This window comes from Arachis ipaensis, chromosome B10 (genome assembly GCF_059453495.1).
Source record: "Arachis ipaensis isolate K30076 ecotype BB chromosome B10, ASM5945349v1, whole genome shotgun sequence".
Classification (NCBI taxonomy): Eukaryota; Viridiplantae; Streptophyta; class Magnoliopsida; order Fabales; family Fabaceae; genus Arachis; species Arachis ipaensis.
In genome coordinates this window covers 147,012,768-147,030,851 of record NC_142435.1, presented here as the reverse complement: position 1 = coordinate 147,030,851, position 18,084 = coordinate 147,012,768, and the positions used below count along the sequence as shown (strand labels likewise).

The window sequence follows — 18,084 nt, the reverse complement described above, 5'->3', positions numbered from 1 at the left end:
ACATAGTGGAACATAATCTGTGCCCACACGCGAGCCTCTAAGGTAAGTGCGGAAGCTGATATGCTCTTAGGTTGAGTCCGATGTTGTCCATAGATCCATGTGCTACCAGGTTGTGCAATGACGCCGAGGACGCTATTCCAGTCAAACTGGTATGTCTGGCGCTTGAAAGAGGTCTCTTGATAGGCGTCCAACCCCTCTGGTCTGGGTGAAAGATCCAAAACTCTCTGAATGGCCCCTCGGAGACAGGGACTTGCTTTTGACGAACATAAACAGACTGCAGGGTTGGCAGGTGAAAGTTGGAGTAGAATTCAACTACCCATGATAGATTGGCCCCTGCGGTTACCTCCGCAAGAATCCCCACTGTCTCCTCTCGATGCGGGGCTCCACAAATCCACAAAGTGTGTTGGAAGAATGAGTAGGTGCTCATTATTGTAGTTCCTCTCAACCAAGATGGGGAACATCTGCTCACACTAACGGTTAGCGAACCGTGCAGAGTCTCTAGCATGAAAAGCCTTCTCAGCTTCATCAACTTTGATGATTCTCTTTATCCGCTTTGTGGACGGCTTGACGCTCGTAGAGGGTTGTGTCTTAGCCAAGGTTCTCTTAGTGCCTTGCCTTGCCGGTGTCTTGTCAGCAGCCTTCTCCTTTCCTTTCTTGGTACCCATCCTAAGGAATAAAGAAAGAGGGAAAAAATGTTAAATATAGAGAGCTAGAACCGGAAGGAAGAAATTCCAAGTGATAGTAAATGCCCGCGGAAATAAACAATGTCTTGAGTGCATGGTAGCTACAGCATGCAGGTAAGACATCAATGAAGATCATAAAGGCATGTCATACAACTAGATGCAAGAGGGATAATGGCATGCAAGTAAGAGGCATGAGAAGCATAACTCAAGCATTAAGTTCAACAATAAGAATCACATGGAAGGAAAGAAAGAGCATTAGAATAGAAAATAATTCAAAATGCCATGTTGGCCTTTTCACAAACACTTGATATGCACTTGTAAGAGTGGAAGGCAAGGTAAGTAATTCAAGCAAATATGAGACCTATAATGTCAATTGGTACATTACTTCTCATAGTATCCACAAGCAAATATAGAATAAAGTAATCATCCAAATAAATCTCTAACACCAACATAAAAATGAAAAAATATAAAGTAGAAAAGGAGAAAGAAAAAGAACCTTAAGAAGAGGAAGAAGAGGAAAATAGGGAAGTAATTAAGAGTGGGAGAAGAATAAGAGGGGTTGAGGAAGAAGGGGTGAAGAGAGAGAAGAAGAAGAAGAAGAAAGAATTAGTATTGAAAAAGAAAAGATAAGAAAGAAAGAAGAAAGAAAAGAAAAAGATTTCGGAACGCTGAACGGGGCAGCGCGCGAATTGAGTGGCACGGCGCAACCCACGCGGACGCGTCGCCTACGCGGACGCGTGGGGGAGCGTGCAGGTGAGGGATGCGTAAATGTCAGTTACGCGTGCGCATGACCAGGATCCGTGCGAATCGTGTGCATCCAGCCTCACCCCAGCGTAACTCTCTGTTTGTATACTCGTTGACGCCGTTTGACAGACCCACGTGTACGCGTGCAGCACGCATACGCGTGGGTTGGATGAATTACAGCGACGCGCGAGCGTCAGTCACGCGTATGCGTTGCCACTGGTTGTGCTAGAGGCGCGAATCCAGCGCCATGGCATCACAACTCTCTGTTCGAACAGGGGTGTACGCCGATTTCCTGATGCACACGGACGCGTCCTAGACGCTTACGTGTGGGTTGTGAAAAAGGCAGGGGACGCGGACGCGTTAGGTACGCGTACGCGTGCACTGGTTTGTTCGCAAAGCACGCTTCCAGCACGCCTCCCACAGAACTCTCTGTTCAATCCCAATAGTGGTCGCAGCCACGCAGGACGCGTACGCGTCATAAACGCTTGCGCGTCGAATGGCGCCCCCTTTTTTGTGTTATGCAGAATGCAAGTGATGATGCATGATTTATGAAGTAACACAGATAAAGATGAAAGAGAATAAAACTAAGAATGAAAAGAGACAATCATACCATAGTGGGTTGTCTCCCACCTAGCACTTTGCTTTAACGTCCTTAAGTTGGACGGTCCACAAGCTCAATCTTCTTCTGTTAGCGGATCCTCCAAGAGGAAGATCTCTAGCTCCTTGTTGTCCGTCATCTTCTCACCATGGTAAAGCTTCAAGCGGTGGCCATTGACCTTGAGGATATTGGGGCTCGAAGGGTGACTCAAGTGGAAAACGCCATATAGCTCAGCCTTTTCCACCCTATAAGGGCCTTCCCATCTAGATCTCAGCTTGCCTGGCAAGAGTCTCAACCTGGAGTTGTAAAGGAGAACTAAATCCCCAAGTTTGAACTCTCTTCGCTTGATATTCTTGTCATGCACAGCCCTGACCCTCTCCTTGTATAGCCTAGAGTTCTCATATGCTTCTAGGCGAAGACATTCTAATTCTTGTAGTTGCAGCTTCCTTTCAGCTCCGGTGCTTGCCAATCCCAGGTTACATTCCCGTACCGCCCAGAAAGCCTTGTGCTCCACCTCCACTGGGAGGTGACAAGCCTTTCTATAGACTAGGCAGAAGGGACTCACTCCTATCTTTGATTTCTAAATCGAATTCTTGCAGAAGCAATATTCAGCGTATCAGCCTTGGTTTGGACTCTTTCTTAGCTAATAAATATTTTAGAGCTGCGTGGTCTGAGTATACTACCACCTTAGTACCAAGTAAGTAGGCTCGAAATTTATCCAGAGCAAAAATAATAACCAAAAGCTCTTTTTCAGTGGTAGTGTAATTAGACTGAGCAGCGTCTAAGGTCTTAGAAGCATATGCAATTATAAAAGGGTCCTTACCTTCGCGCTAAGCCAGCGCCGCTCCTACTGCGTAATTGGAAGCATCACATATTATCTCAAACGGTTGACTCCAGTCGGGCCCTCTCACAATAGGGGCTTGGGTCAAGGCGATCTTCAGCTTATCAAATGTTTTCATGCAGTCTGCACTCAACTCGAACTCAACATTCTTCTGCATCAGTCGGGATAAAGGCAGGGCTACCTTACTGAAGTCCTTGACAAATCGCCGGTAGAAACCTGCATGGCCAAGAAACGAACGGACTTCCCTCACGGAAGAGGGGTAAGGTAAACCAGAAATGACATCTACCTTTGCTGGATCAACTGAAATACCTGTATTAGAAACAACATGTCCTAGAACAATACCTTGTTTTACCATAAAACGACATTTTTTAAAATTCAGTACAGGGTTTAAACTAACACACCTATCTAATACTCTAGCTAAACTATCCAAGCAAAGGTCAAATGAATCACCATATACACTAAAGTCATCCATGAAAACTTCCATACAGTTCTCAAGAAGATCGGAAAAAATGCTCACCATGCATCTCTGGAACGTAGCCGGTGCATTACATAAGCCAAAAGGCATTCTCTTATATGCATACGTTCCAAAGGGACATGTAAAAGTAGTTTTCTCCTGATCTTCGGGAGCTATATGAATTTGAAAATAGCCAGTGTAACCATCTAGAAAATAATAGTGTGATTTACCTGACAGGCGATCAAGCATCTGATCGATGAAAAGCAGTGGGTAGTGATCCTTGCGAGTAGCCTGGTTGAGGTGCCTATAATCAATGCACACCCTCCAGGAGTTCTGCACTCTAGTTGCAATGAGTTTTCCATGCTCATTATTCACTGTTGTGACGCCAGACTTCTTTGGTACCACCTGTACTGGGCTGACTCATTCACTATCCGAGATTGGATAGATGATGTCAGCTTCAAGCAGTCTGGTCACTTCCTTCTTGACAACCTCTAGAATGGTGGGGTTCAGCCACCTTTGAGGTTGACGGACATGCCTTGTTCCCTCTTCTAAAAATATGCGGTGCTCACAAACTTGAGAGCTGATGCATACTATATCCGCCAAACTCCACCCAATAGCTTTCTTGTGGCTTCTCAGCACACTAAGCAATTGCTCTTCCTGTTGGAAAGTGAGTTCCCTTGCAATGATGACTGGGAGCTTCTAATTATCCTCAAGGTAAGCATACTTGAGGTGGGGTGGAAGGGGCTTCAATTCCGTTTTCTGCTCACGGCTCGGCACTTGATCATCTGGAGCTATTTGTGGTGGCACGGTATCTTCAAGAAGCTCAGAGGGCTTCCCCACACTTGCACCTTGCTTCATGTTCATCTCTTCTGCTCCTGCTTGATGAACTTCAGTCACGGTTTCGTCAATAATATCGCACTGGAAGATTGAGTGATGTTCCGGTGGGTGCTTCATAGCTTCATCCAGGTTGAAGCTCACTGTTCTACCATCTATCTCAAAAGAGTAAGTCCCTGAGAAGGCATCCAATTTGAACCTTGAAGTCTTCAGAAATGGAATCCCCAGCAAGATTAATGATGGTCTTCCTGAGTCATTAGGGGGCATCTCCAAAATGTAGAAGTCAATAGGGAATGTTAGCCCCTTAATGCTCACTAGCACGTCCTCCGCAATTCCAACCACCGAGCTTATGCTTTTATCTGCCAAAATAAAACGTGCTGCCGACCTTTTTAAGGGAGGGAGCCTCAAAGCATCATATACAGATAATGGCATAATACTTACACATGCACCTAAATCACACATGCAGTCGAAAAATTGTACACCCTCAATAGTACAAGTAACCATGCATGGACCCGGATCCCCACATTTTTCGGTATGGCACCCATTAAAGCTGAAATAGAGCTACCTAGAGGAATGGTTTCTAAATCATTTATTTTATCCTTGTTCATGAATAAATCCTTTAGAAACTTAGCATATTTAGGTACCTGGTGAATGGCATCAAAAAGGGGAATAGTTACTTCAACCTTTTTGAAGATCTCTACCATCTTGGGATCTAGCTCCATCTGCTTTCTGGGCTTCCTAGCAAGGTGTGAAAATGGAAGAGGAATGGCGTCCCCTGTAGCTTCAACGTCCTTTGGTGCTTCATTCCTTAGTTGAGCCGCTTCTTCTTCAACCACTTCATGTACTACATCCTCTTCTTCAATATCTTCTACGTCAACAATGTCTTCAACTGGGATGTCTGCTTTTGAGCTTAGCTCCTCCTGACTCATCTCTTGCAGTGTGGTTCCGGACCTCAAAGTAATGGCATTGATTCCTCCTTTGGGGTTGGGTAAAGGCTGAGAAGGAAGTGTGCTGGAGCTTGCAGGTTGATTGTTGGGGGTGGAAGATGGTTCCAACCGGGAGATGAGAGCTTGTAAAGTGGAGTTAAGATCGTTTATAGTAGAGTTAATTGAGTTCTGAAGGTCTTTTTGTCCTTGAGAAATAGAGTGAAGCAACTCATTATTGGAAGAGGAAGGGGGTAAGTAATTTGAGGGGCTTGCTGCTGGTTGTTTTGAGGTGCCTGCCTTTGGTGAGGTGCTCGGTAAGGCTGGTTTTGGTTCTGTTGATATCGGTTCTACTGATTGCTGTTGTGGTTCCACCTCTGATTTCCACCATTGTCTCTGCCTCCCTGGTTATAGTTGTCCCTCCATCCTTGGTTAGAGTTACCTTTCCACCCTTGGTTGGAGTTATCTTGCCAACCTTGATTGTAGTTCCCACCTTGGTTATAATTATCGCCTTGTTGATAGTATCCTTGATTCGGATGGTCATAGAAGTTATGGGTAGCTGCCAAGGTGGTGTCTTCTTGCTGGAGCTGCGGACATTCATCAGTGTAATGAGTATAGCATGCACATATTCCGTACACTCTCTGCGGAACTAGCTGTTGACACTATTGTTGTGGAGGAGGCTGAGGTTGTTGTTGATTTAGCTGTAGCTACTTCAGTATTTTGGTCATCTCTCCCAGAGTCTGCGTGAGAGCAACCATCTCACTACCAGAGGAAACCTCCGCAACAGCCTTGGGATAGTTGTTCCTGTGCCTGTGGTTCTGGGTAGACTCAGCTAGATCGGTGATCAGTTGCCACGCTTCTGCTGCAGTCTTGTACTTCTTCAGAGAACCATTACTCGCACCATCTAATGTAGTCTTGTCTTGAGGCTTCATACCTTGAGTGAAATAGCCAATCAACACCAACTAGTCAATCATGTAGTGGGGATATGAGTCTAAGAGATTCCTGAAGCATTCCCAATACTCATAAAGAGTCTCTGTTTCACCTTGAATAATGCAGGAAATTTCTTTCCTCAGTCTATCAGTAACTTCAGCAGGAAATTATTTGTCCAGGAATTTCCTTCTGAGCAGATCCCAATTAGTAACAATTGCTTCAGGTTGAGTGTAGTACCATTTCCTCGCCTTTCCTTCAAGAGAAAACGGAAAGACAGATAGTAAAATAGTAGTCTCATCTGCACCATGACGCCTAACAGTTGAGCAGGCTGTCTGAAAATCTCTGAGGTGCTTGAGGGGCTCTTGAGCAGGTAAGCCATGAAACTTAGGTAGTAGATTGATTAGCGCAGTTTTCAGTTCAAAATCTGTAGCCAGATTTGGATGACGCATTTGATACGGTGGCAGTCTGAAATCTGGAGCTCCTGCTTCCTGGAGAGTAATCCTTCGGGGCTCCACCATATTATCTGCGCGTAAATCAATAGAATCAGTAGAAGAGGAGCTTGTTTCTTCCTCAAATGGCACTTCAGATTCGCCCTCAGATAGGACTGGTGAATTGGTAGTAACCACTTCACTACCCTTAGAGGCTAGCCGACGCCGAACTCGCCTTATACGTGAAATAGTTCTTTTAATTTCGGGGTCAAACGCGGCTAAGCTCGAATCCGGTAACGAACGCGTCATTCAATGAAAGAAACATAGAGCTCGGGGTAATAAAATAAAATAAAATATGTAAATATGTAAATTTAAAAATATTTAGACTAACCAATAACGTAGCATACTGTTGCAACTCCCCGGCAACGGCGCCAAAAATTGACGTGCGAAAAATTGCCGATTAAGAATTTATAGTGGAGATCACGTTGCGAGTACAGTTCTTAACTGACAAAAATTTCGTGTATCAATTTAAAAAGGGTTGTCACAATTTAAGAATAAAATACTAGGAGTAGGATTCCCAGGTCGTCTCCCAATGAGTTGCTAAGAGAGTGCTAATTATTGGTCAGGAGTTTTCTGAGAAATTTTGGAGTTGGAGAGTGGAAAAATAAATAATTGCAAATTAAAGCAATGGAAATTAACGAGAGATTTTATGTGATTAAAATAAAAAGCCTTGACTAGGAGAAGATTAATCGGAAGTTCTATCCTTATTGGATTTTTCCAAGATCAATTAGTGATAGGTTGTTATTTCTACTTAGTTAACCTTTACCAAATAAAGGAAAGTCAAGTAGTTGAGCCAACTTCTATTCACAAGTCTTAGTCCTCTCCCTTGGGAAGGATTAGCGTTAGTGACTAGAGAGCCAGCCAACAACTTCCAATTACCAATTAACTCTTGAGTATTCCAACTCAAGAGTCTCCTATTAATCAATTCCCAAGTCAAGTTGGAAATCTACTCCATTGACATGGATGTCATCTTCACATACATGTAAAGGGAGTGGAAAGAAGACATAGTAATCAAATTAATTGGAGGCAAGCAAACAAATAATGAATTTAAATAGAAAATTACTCTTTGCATTAATAAATCCCAAAATCGAAAATATCCATACGTAGCTCTAAACACAGTAAATGGAAAATAAAAGAGGAAGGAAATAGAGAACAAATTGGAATAATAAAGACTTCAACGGAGGTAGTAACTCTTCTCAGTATCCAATCCAAAATGTAAAACTAGAAAAGATATGACTATGAAGAAACCTGGAAGAAGTAGCGTTCTTTTTTCTTCCCGATCCAAAAACTAAAACTAAAACTAATGAATGAGAGAATGTCCTGAGTCTCCCTGTCCCCTGGCTCTAGTCTGTGTTTCTGGGTTGAAAATTGGGTCAAAATTCAGCCCAAAATCGCCCCCAGCGAATTCTGCAGTCGCAGAGTATTACGCACATCACGCGTACGCGTCAGTCACGCGTACGCGTCGATGGTCTTCTGTGCGCGTCACGCGTACGCGTCAGGTGCGCATACGCGTCAAGTGCGCGTCCGCGTCGCTGTGGAATGCTTCAAGTCATGCGTACGCGTGAGCCGTGCGTGCGCGTCGATCCTTGCTGGTCAGCTTCTTGGTTTCTTGTGTTCTTTCTATTTTTGCAAACTTTGTTTCCATCCTCCAAGCTATTCATGCCCTATAAAGCCTGAAAACACTTAACACACAGATCACGACATCGAATGGTAAAAAGAAAAATTAAAGATCGATAATTTAAAACCACCAAATTTAACACAAGAATAACCATAAAATAGTGAACCACCGAAAACTTGTAATTCATTCATCTTATTCTTAATTCACAAGAATTGCAAATAGCCAAGGAAATTAAAGCTATGTACAAAGTAGCAGTGGTAATTAATGATGCTTTTGATGCAAGTACCACCCTTCTTAAATTTATTGTACATTGTTTATCATATATCTAACTGTTTAGGGTTTAGTTCTTTTAAATTTTAAATTTTACTATACTATAATTTTTTATTATTTATTTTATAAGTGGAATTAAAAAAATATAAAAAAATTATTTAAAAATAAGAGATCATATTTTATTTTTTAAAATAAAAATTAAAAGTTTAAAAAATCTAAATCTAACTGTAGATGTATCATTAAATCTTAAATATGACAAAGTAAATATATTTTGAATAAAATTATTTATTAATTTTAAAAAATAATCATATTATATGTACATAAAAAAATTAATTATTCATACAGAATATATATTAAAATAAAAAATACATATTAAACATATGTAAAATACCATACACACACATATATATATAAGATTAATTTAATAATTAATTTTTAATATACATATAATACTTTTTATTTTCAAATATGATTTTAATATATACTGTTGTTCAAAACCATTTTAATTATCCATTATGTCAGAAATTATCATATTAAAAATATTTTAACACTTATTCACCACTCTTATTTATGGCAAATACGCTTTGTATAATCAATAAATGTAACATACAATAAACAAAGAAATAAACATATATTTGAAACAAAATAAACATAAGTAATACATTTCACTAAATTCCAAACGTATATTAAATAAGGGTAAGTATAAAATAGAAAATGCATTTAAAGCAATCTTTATTTTGTTTAGATTTACATGCATGTTTGTTGAATTTTTGCAAACTATAAGTCATTTTTTATTGTATTTCCCCTCTTTCTGAAAAAGTATTGGTTATCGTTATCCTTACTAATTCTTTCAAAACTATATTATTCCCTTGTTTTATCTTTCTTCATCTTGTGTGTTTTCATTCATTTAAGGAATACGAAGAAAGAAAAAAAAAAAAGAAGAAATTGCAAAAAAGAAGATATATATTTAAAATAAATTATGAAAAATAAAAGAAAAAAATGAAAAGAAAGTAGATATAGGTAAAAATGTTAATGCGTTCTAAAAAAATAGATAATGCAATATTCTTTGTATAATAAATAAAAAAAAAAGTAAATTAAATTAAATATTTAAATTTTAATACGTGATATTATTTAACTTTTGATGATTATAAAAGTTATATTATAAAAAAATTGGTCAATTAGAATAAGAAATTGCTCCTATAATGGCTATAAACAAAATTTCTAAATTAATAATCATGCAGCAAAGAAATTTACACTTAAGACCTTCCTATCATGGTTGAAACTGCAAAAGTTTCCTTTACAGAATGTAAAGCCATTTTGGCAATACCAATAATAATAGTTACACAACACTTATGGCAAATTCATACTAATAAATACTTCTTACATCATGAACACAATTTTAATAGCATCATAAACTTAAGAACTCTGATAATAAAAACTCATTCATGAGTGTTTCTAAATCTATGTTATTAAACTTGTATCAATACACCAATTTTACAATAATAACAGGCTTAGAAATTAAGAATTATCAATTATAAAGTTCTATTAGAATTGGTCTAGATCTAGAGACCCTTTAGTCTGAACTAGCCTCAGAAATAGAGAAACGAAGTAAATTACCAAAAGCCCCACTCCCAAAAGTCCATTAAGTTTCATATCTTTTCTAATCAAAACCACAAGTGCCCAAATTAATCCAATGACCAAAAATCCCATTGTCTCCCATAGATATAAATCTTTAGTGATGACAACATTTTGTGGGTACTGTGACCAAGTGCAAGTAACAAGAGACAAACCCAACCCAACAAGAGTATTAAATATTGGGCCAGCATAGCAACCTGAAATTGCAATTTGAGCACCCTCAGATCCACCATTTATAGCCAGGGTTAAATTCGTCATTAAATCCCCAAGTGAATTCCCCCAAGCAAGAACCGTTAACCCTAGAATTGAAGGACTAATTCCACAAATGTATCCAATTGAAACTAGCAACCCTACCAATTCTTGAGCTGAAATGTAACTCCAAGTCACACTCATCAGAAACCCTCCGGCAAGCCACGGAAACAACCACTTCCGCGGCGGCGGCGCCGACATATTTGTAGTTAAAATTGCCGCTATTCCAAGTACAATTCCAATTAATAAACCGATCCCATAGATCATAAAGGTGTTCATAAAATTTTCTCGATTAAAAGGAACCCAAATTACACATAACAGAACCGGTGCCAAAATCACTGAACCCACAGCAAATGGCTTTGACCAATTTTCTTCACAAACAACCGGAATTGTCAACCTCCTTGGCAAGTAAAGTGGCATCTCAAGGGCATAAAGGGAATTTCGCCATATTGAAGATCCCAAACACCAGTTCCTCTTTTCTTTAACATCATTCATTTCATTTTCATCAATAAAACCTTTCTCAATGGAATTCAGAAGCTGCACGTTCAGATTTTCAGCAATATCAGCAACACCATCAACCCCGACAACCCCGACAACCCCTTCGCCACCACAACCATCCTTCCATCGCGTGGAAGACACGTAAACAACAACCACATACAACCCATACAAAAGAGTAAAACCAACTGCACCAAGAACATTGATCTCACCACTGATCAAGATGCTAAACAAGAACAAAAGAACGAGAAAGAGAAAGCAAACATCCCTCACAAACGCAGATTTGATAACCCCAACACTCTTGTTACGTATTGAAATGCTAACTAGGCCCACAACAACACAAGTGACAAAAGAAACCCCACCAAGAACAGTGTTGAAGCCAATGCTTTGGGTCCCACTACCTTGGAAAGAAACAAGGCTTGAGAAGACATCACTGGCACCATTGCCAAGGGAGAGAAGAGTCACCCCAGCAATTGTTGGCGACAACCTGAGAAACTTTGAAAGATTTTCAAGTGAAGGACAAAAATACTGACAAGTAGTGTTTGCCAACATGTAAAACAAAACAAGGAGCCAAAGTATCAATAGAGTGTAACCTAAAAGAGGGAACCTCCCAAGCTTGCAATAGAAGAAGAAAAGGTAATCGATGTAGCCCTGAGACACGCATGGATCGTTGGATTTGAGGTACAGACACTTGTGTTTGTAGTCGTCATGGTTGTGCAAACTGTTGCAATCTTGGTCGGTTGTTATGTTAGAGAAAGAGTTGTCGGTGTGGTTGTCCACATCGACAACTTCAGGAAGTTGCAAATGAACAACCATGAAGGCACACACCACTATAAGAAAACAAGTGTTCAACAACAAAGTGTAGTGACCCATGTTCAGATTGGATTCAAAAACACTAATTTTGGCACAAAAATAGTAACTTGATGATTAAGGAACTTCAGGGTATATGGAAATGAAGGAGTAAAGAAGAAATCTAAAGAGAAACAGAGTATAAGACCGAAACAGAGACCATGATAAAGAAAAGGAATCAAAGAAAAAATCCAAACTTTGCTGCTCAATGATTGCTTTTGTGTTTCTGGTTTGAATGAACAAACTGGTGTTCTTGTTTGGCTTTTGATTGTTAAGGAAAAGACATAAGAGGATGAGTGAAGATTTGGCAAAGCACAAATAATTTTGATTTGTATATAATAATGAAAGTTGGCTAGATTGGAGTCCCAAAAAAAATTAAGATACTAATAAAGGTTTCAACCAGAATCACGTCAATGAATTATTGTATATTAAGATTTGCCAACACAGGACGTGTTGTCTGTGTGTTTTGGTTTTTGCAGTCCATTTTGAGGAAAATTTCTTGGAAATATATAGGGACGTTTGAATGGAACTGACACGTGTGGGTAAGAGAGCCACTAGGTAGAGTTTAAAGATTCCATGATTAATTTAAATTTTATAATCATGGTACCAGTTTTTAAACATTAATAAGAGTATAAAATAATACATATTAAAATATAAAATATATATTAAAAATAAATAAAATAATATATATTTATATAAAAATAATTAATAATTAAATTTTTATATATAAATAATATTTTTATAAATTATAATATCTATTGTCTATTGTTTACTAATAAAAATATTACTTGTATATTAAAAATTATTTGTAATATATTTATGTATAAATATATATTTTATATAAATTGTTAATTTAATAATCATATACATAATATAATTAATTTACTAATGAGAATTGAGTAGAGCTTTTTGAGTATAATTTTTAATTTTAAAATATATTTTACTGTACATATCTATAAAAAAATAAATACATAATAACTATATTTAGTGGTTGATTTATTATGTGAATTTAGATTTTTTTTTTTGTTATTCAAATTGGGTATCTAATATCTATGAAAAGAAGAGAAAGATTCCAGTAATAATTTTGAGAAATTGAGAAGTAAGAACCAAGATCCCCCTTAGGCCCATTTTCTAATCTTGCATTTCACATCAAGTTTCCTCCCCATTGTTGACCTTTGTGACCCCTCTATGGATAATTTTCGTAGCAGTTCTTTCTGTTAATTCATTGGTGATGCTATGATGTTTAAAAGGTGGTGTTTATTTACTAAAAAAAGTTAAAAAATAATATTTAATTTAAAAAATATAATAATAAATTATTTTTAAAAAATTAAAATTTACTACAAAAGGTAAGTTAGGTAAAATTTAGGTACCAACTCATAAATACTGTAGAATTGGCCTAATTCATTTTTTTCCTTTTTATATATGTTAGGTATGTCCTTTTCACATTCTACCCTCTTTTTTTTTTTTTCATCTTGCGAAAATTGTGTTGTAAACGTCATTCATCATCCATGATACAAGAAACAAGAGGTAAAGAAATTCCATTCACACAACATCTGGTTACAAGGCCATATAAAGCTGTAGAAGTCAAATATTTCAGTGAGCTTGGCGCTTTGGAATTGACTGGTTTAGGTTTTTTTTCTTCTAATCTTTTAACTCACAAAATGAATTGATAGGAAATATATATTATCACTCTCGTTTTAATTGTATTTGTTTTGCTAAAAATATTTTCCATTTTTCCTCCTTGTTATTTTATAGCTAAGAATAATGATATTTCATTATTTTGTGCATTATTTTTTTAATACCAATAAAATTTAAGGATGAAAAATTAAGAGTTAAAGTATTCAAAGTAAAAAATACATCAAAATCTAAGATGTTAAAATCAGTGTTAATAAGTTACAAAAATTTAGTGTACTAGAATAATTTATCTTCATTAAAAGTAGTAGCATTCTATATTTCTACTAGCTAGTCATCATAAATTAGAAGTTTTATTTTCAGTTTAATTAAATTAATTTTAGTATTTATAAATATATAATAACAAATATGGAGAAGTAGATTCCCAATTTTTGTGTTTGATTTTGTATTGTGTGTCCTGTGTTTATCTTTTTATATAGGATAAATGATTTGTACACTGAAATTAGAATTTTATTTTATAAACATAATTTACAAGTATTATTTTGATTGTAGTTCTCATTTATTTTTACCTATTTTATCTTTTTTGATAAAGTATTTTTTTGTCTTTAAAATTTGTAATTTTTTTTAAAAATACTCCTAACATTTAATCTTATTCAATTTTTTTTAATATTTTTTATTCATTCAATTGTCTTTAACATTTTTTATTTGTTTCAGAAATATTCCTAAACGTTTTTATTTTTGTCCCCAACATTTTAAATAATGGAATTAACATCCAAGAATAATTTTAATACAAATTAAAAAAGTTAGGGATAAAATTAAATATAATTAAACGTTAAGAATATTTAAAAAAAATCACAAACATTAAGAGTAAAAAATATATTTTATCCTTATTTTTTATGTTGGTGTATCAAATAACGAGTTGAAACCTATTTTGCCTCCTGAAATTTTCGACCGGCTTCAATTTCGACCCCCAAATTTATAGTTACCCAATTAATACCCTCAAATATTAGATTGTGACCCACGTTTGTCCCTGTAGCTATCTCCATTAACGGAGATCTGATATGGCACGTTAAGTTGACGAAATGTGTATCCACGTGGCACCCAACTTGCTAGAATGGATGTGTGATGAGCGAATGACGTGGCAAAAGTTGAATGAACTCAATTTCTCCACCAAAGTCTCGAACATATTGGGAAAAGAGGGCTGCAAATTGAGTTCATTCAACTTTTACCACGTTATTCACTCATCACACATCCATTCTAGCAAGTTGGGTGTCATGTGAATACACACTCTGTCAACTTAACGTGTCACATCAAATCTCCGTTAACCGAGATAGCTACAAGGACAAGTGTGAGGCACAATCCAATATTTAGGGGTGTTAATTGGATAACTACAAATTTAGAGGTCGAAATTGAGGCCGATCAAAAATTTCAGGGTCAAAATGGTTTCAACTCATCAAATAACACCAATTTACGTGTGCAAATAACATTAATGCCTTTATCAATTTTGCAGAACTTTACTAGTTTCTTTTTTTTTTTTCTTTTTTGGTTAAAACCCTATTTAGGTAGTTCTTCCGTTTGGCTAGTGGTTGGTGGAAGAACCAAGGCTGCGGTTATTTATATGTACGAGGCACTGAGCTAAAAATATAAAGATACAAAATTATATTTGATAAATGAGATTGAATAAAAATATTATGTGTAAAAACATTAAATTAATGTATTTTATGTTCATATTTACAGAAAAGACACACAGATATTAATAAAAGATATAATTTATTTTTTATTTGTTTATTATTCTTATTAATTTTTTAAAATTATATTTTTTATTATTATATTTTTTTCTCAAATTTTTTGAATAATAAAAAATGAGAATAAATTAGATTTTTATAATTTATTATGATTTATCATTAAATAAAATATAAAAATACTAATTTTTGTATTTTTGTCTTTTATATCTTATTATTAGTGTCTTATTTTATCCTGTTTTATATTTCCAGAACCAAATACAACCCAAAAATCTTATAAAATTCGTTGAGGAGAACACAAGGCAATATAATAAGATTATTTTTTAGGTATTAACTTTTTTATGTGGAGTTCTTTTGCAAATATTGATCTTCGATACTCATAATATATTGATTATATATTTCATGAGATCATATATGTCGCATAATATCATATAAGAAACTAATTTAGAAAAAAATTACAAGAAAAAACCACAAATAATAATCTAACCATTAACTAAACACCAATAGAGAATGATATTTATTGATTAAAAGAATACCACTAATTAACCTTGATAGAGTAGAAAAAAAAATCTAAGAAAGTGAGAAAGTCGAAACAAAAAAGATGAAGTATTTAATTTGTGAAAATTGAAAAGGCAAATAGCACGTGAAATGTAAGAAGTGTTGAAATAACTTTTAATCTAAAGATCTTATTCCAAAATTTTACTTGATCCTACACTATGAGTAGTGTGATGATGCATTCAAGCATGGCCAAGCATAAATTAAATTCCAATATCATGAAATCGCAACAAGATCGATCGAAAGGGAAATATATATCCTATAGCTGCATTATTGGTCGTACATATATAAAGGTGAAATTTGAAGGCAATCAATTTCATGAGGAGTTGATAGTTAAAAATTATTAAATAATTTAATTAAATTTTTATCTAACAACTCTTAATTATTAACTTCACATAAAGTTGACTACACCTGAATTTCTATTATATATAAAGTAGTGTAATTAACACACCATTATCGCTTATTAAGAATAAGAATTAACAAGTATTAATGATACGAGCATGTGACAATAAAAATGTAGGTATCCATTATTATAAATAAAAGAAATTGTAGTAAGGGCAATAAATCTAAACATTTCATCCCTAAAGTTTTGTCAATCAGAGAAATTTTAATTTTCTGTTTATTATATTTTAAATCAATAGATTATATTGAGAGTTTAAAATTTAGTGTTTAGAATTTAAAGTTTAGAATTTAGAATTTTATGATTTAAAATTTAAAATTTAAAATTTATTAATTCTATGAAATAATTTAAAGTTAATTTAGTGTATTATGGACTTAAATATTATAATAAAAATAACAAAGAAAATTTTGATGAAGAAGTAATTTAGATGAATGGTTTAAAGAATTTGATAATTATATTATTGATGAGTTAAAGATGAATAAGACTTATGTGTTTTTTAATTGATTACAATGAGTTCTATAATGGTTTTTTTATAAGCTTATAAATCGATACATTATAATCTCTAAATATTTCTAGGTTTTGCATATTATAGATATTTTTAGATATTTATAATTACTTAATTTATTTACTTAATTTTTAGACTTTTTTATCATAATAGTTAGATATTTAATCTTACAAAAACAAGATGTTGAGAAATCTAAAAAAGTTCCACAAATATGCAACATTATTAATAAAATTCAAGCTCAAAATTTCAAAATTTAAGATTAAAAATTTTGATTTAAAAGTCAAAAAGTATTGCGCTCCTTAATTTTTTGGCTAAAAAATTTAGATATGGAAGTAGGGTGGGTGTTATACCTTAACATGGTAAATTTTAGTGTTTTTTAAAACTATGAGAGGTACACAAATTGGAAGGTCCAATTTGTGTTTAAAAAATTTTAAAAATTTGGAGTACACAAATCGGACCCTCCGATTTGTGTTTAAAAAATTAAAAAAAATTTGGAGTACACAAATCGGGACGGTCCGAGTACAAAAATCGGACAGTCTGATTTCTATACCTTTTAAAAATCGGACGATCCGATTTGTATTCCGTAAATTAAATCATCCCACAATTTAAAAAAATACCACAGTAAACAATTAAAAAAAACACCATTGTTAACCCAATATTAAAAATAAAAATATATAATATTTTCGAAACATATACATTAACATTCACCGGTCTAAAGTTAATGGCTCTAACTAAGTAGAGCTAAGTTGAATTTCAGTGCATGAATATCATACCAAAATGGATAATATCCATCAAGATGGCGTGCATGTTGATCTAACACAAACATTGTTATTTGAATTTTGGTGCATGTCGAGAAGACAGCTGAATGAGTTGTTCATTCTCTTCTTGTTGCCATTATCAGGAAACTGTCCTTTTATAATTTGAACCTAGCGATCTGAATTGATCGTCAAAGAATCTCATCATCTCTTCCATTTTTTTTTATATATAATGATCAATACCAAGACAGATAGCTAGGCATCTGGACCAAGCAGATAAACATCATATATATGTAACAGATAATATTTATCGTTCTTTGTCATTTTTTTTTTCTTTCTAATAATTGCTCTCGCTTCCACTTTAATAATTTTAGTAGTATAGGATTTACGAAGATGTTTATATTTTGAAAAGAGGAACGTGTATTAATTCAGCCCGTTAATTTAAAAATTAGTCAACAATAATTAAAGAAAAAATGAACATAAAATAAACATTATAAACTAAAAACAATAAAACATCAAAATTTAGGTAAAAAGAATATTTGAAAGTAAAATAAAATAAAACAAAATTTAAATTTTGAATTTTAAAATTTATTTAGAGTTTAAAATTTATGATTTGACGTTTAGGATCTAGTACGAGTGGAGATGGCGATGGATAATCGGTCGACAATAATAATAGGTAAAATTGTGGTATTTCAAGAAAATAGAAGAAGTGAATAAATATTAGAAATTTAAATCTTATCATTTGGGCTATAACTCATTAGCATGATTAATTCATCACTTAATTATTTATTTAAATAAATGTTAGAAATTTAAATTTTATATTATACGTGTAAATTTGGTATTTAACAGACAAAATTAAAATTTATAATAAATTAATTATTAAC

At 34.7% G+C, this 18,084-nt stretch overlaps 1 protein-coding gene across 2 annotated transcripts; it reads right to left on the bottom strand.

The window, feature by feature from the left end:
• Window positions 1-9,814: 9,814 nt before the first annotated feature.
• On the bottom strand, window positions 9,815-12,088 carry LOC107624447 (cation/calcium exchanger 2-like). 2 transcript variants are annotated; one of them, XM_088485989.1, is made up of 2 exons: window positions 11,356-12,088; window positions 9,815-11,249 (listed from the first exon to the last, which is right to left on the bottom strand). In XM_088485989.1, the coding sequence occupies exons 1-2, from the start codon at window positions 11,424-11,426 to the stop codon at window positions 9,929-9,931; spliced, it is 1,392 nt and encodes a 463-aa protein (XP_088342115.1). In that variant the 5' UTR covers window positions 11,427-12,088; the 3' UTR covers window positions 9,815-9,928. The 2 variants fall into 2 exon arrangements, with proteins under 2 accessions (XP_088342115.1, XP_016182427.1); XM_016326941.3 differs by having other exon boundaries at window positions 9,815-12,087.
• Between the last annotated feature and the right edge of the window lie 5,996 nt (window positions 12,089-18,084).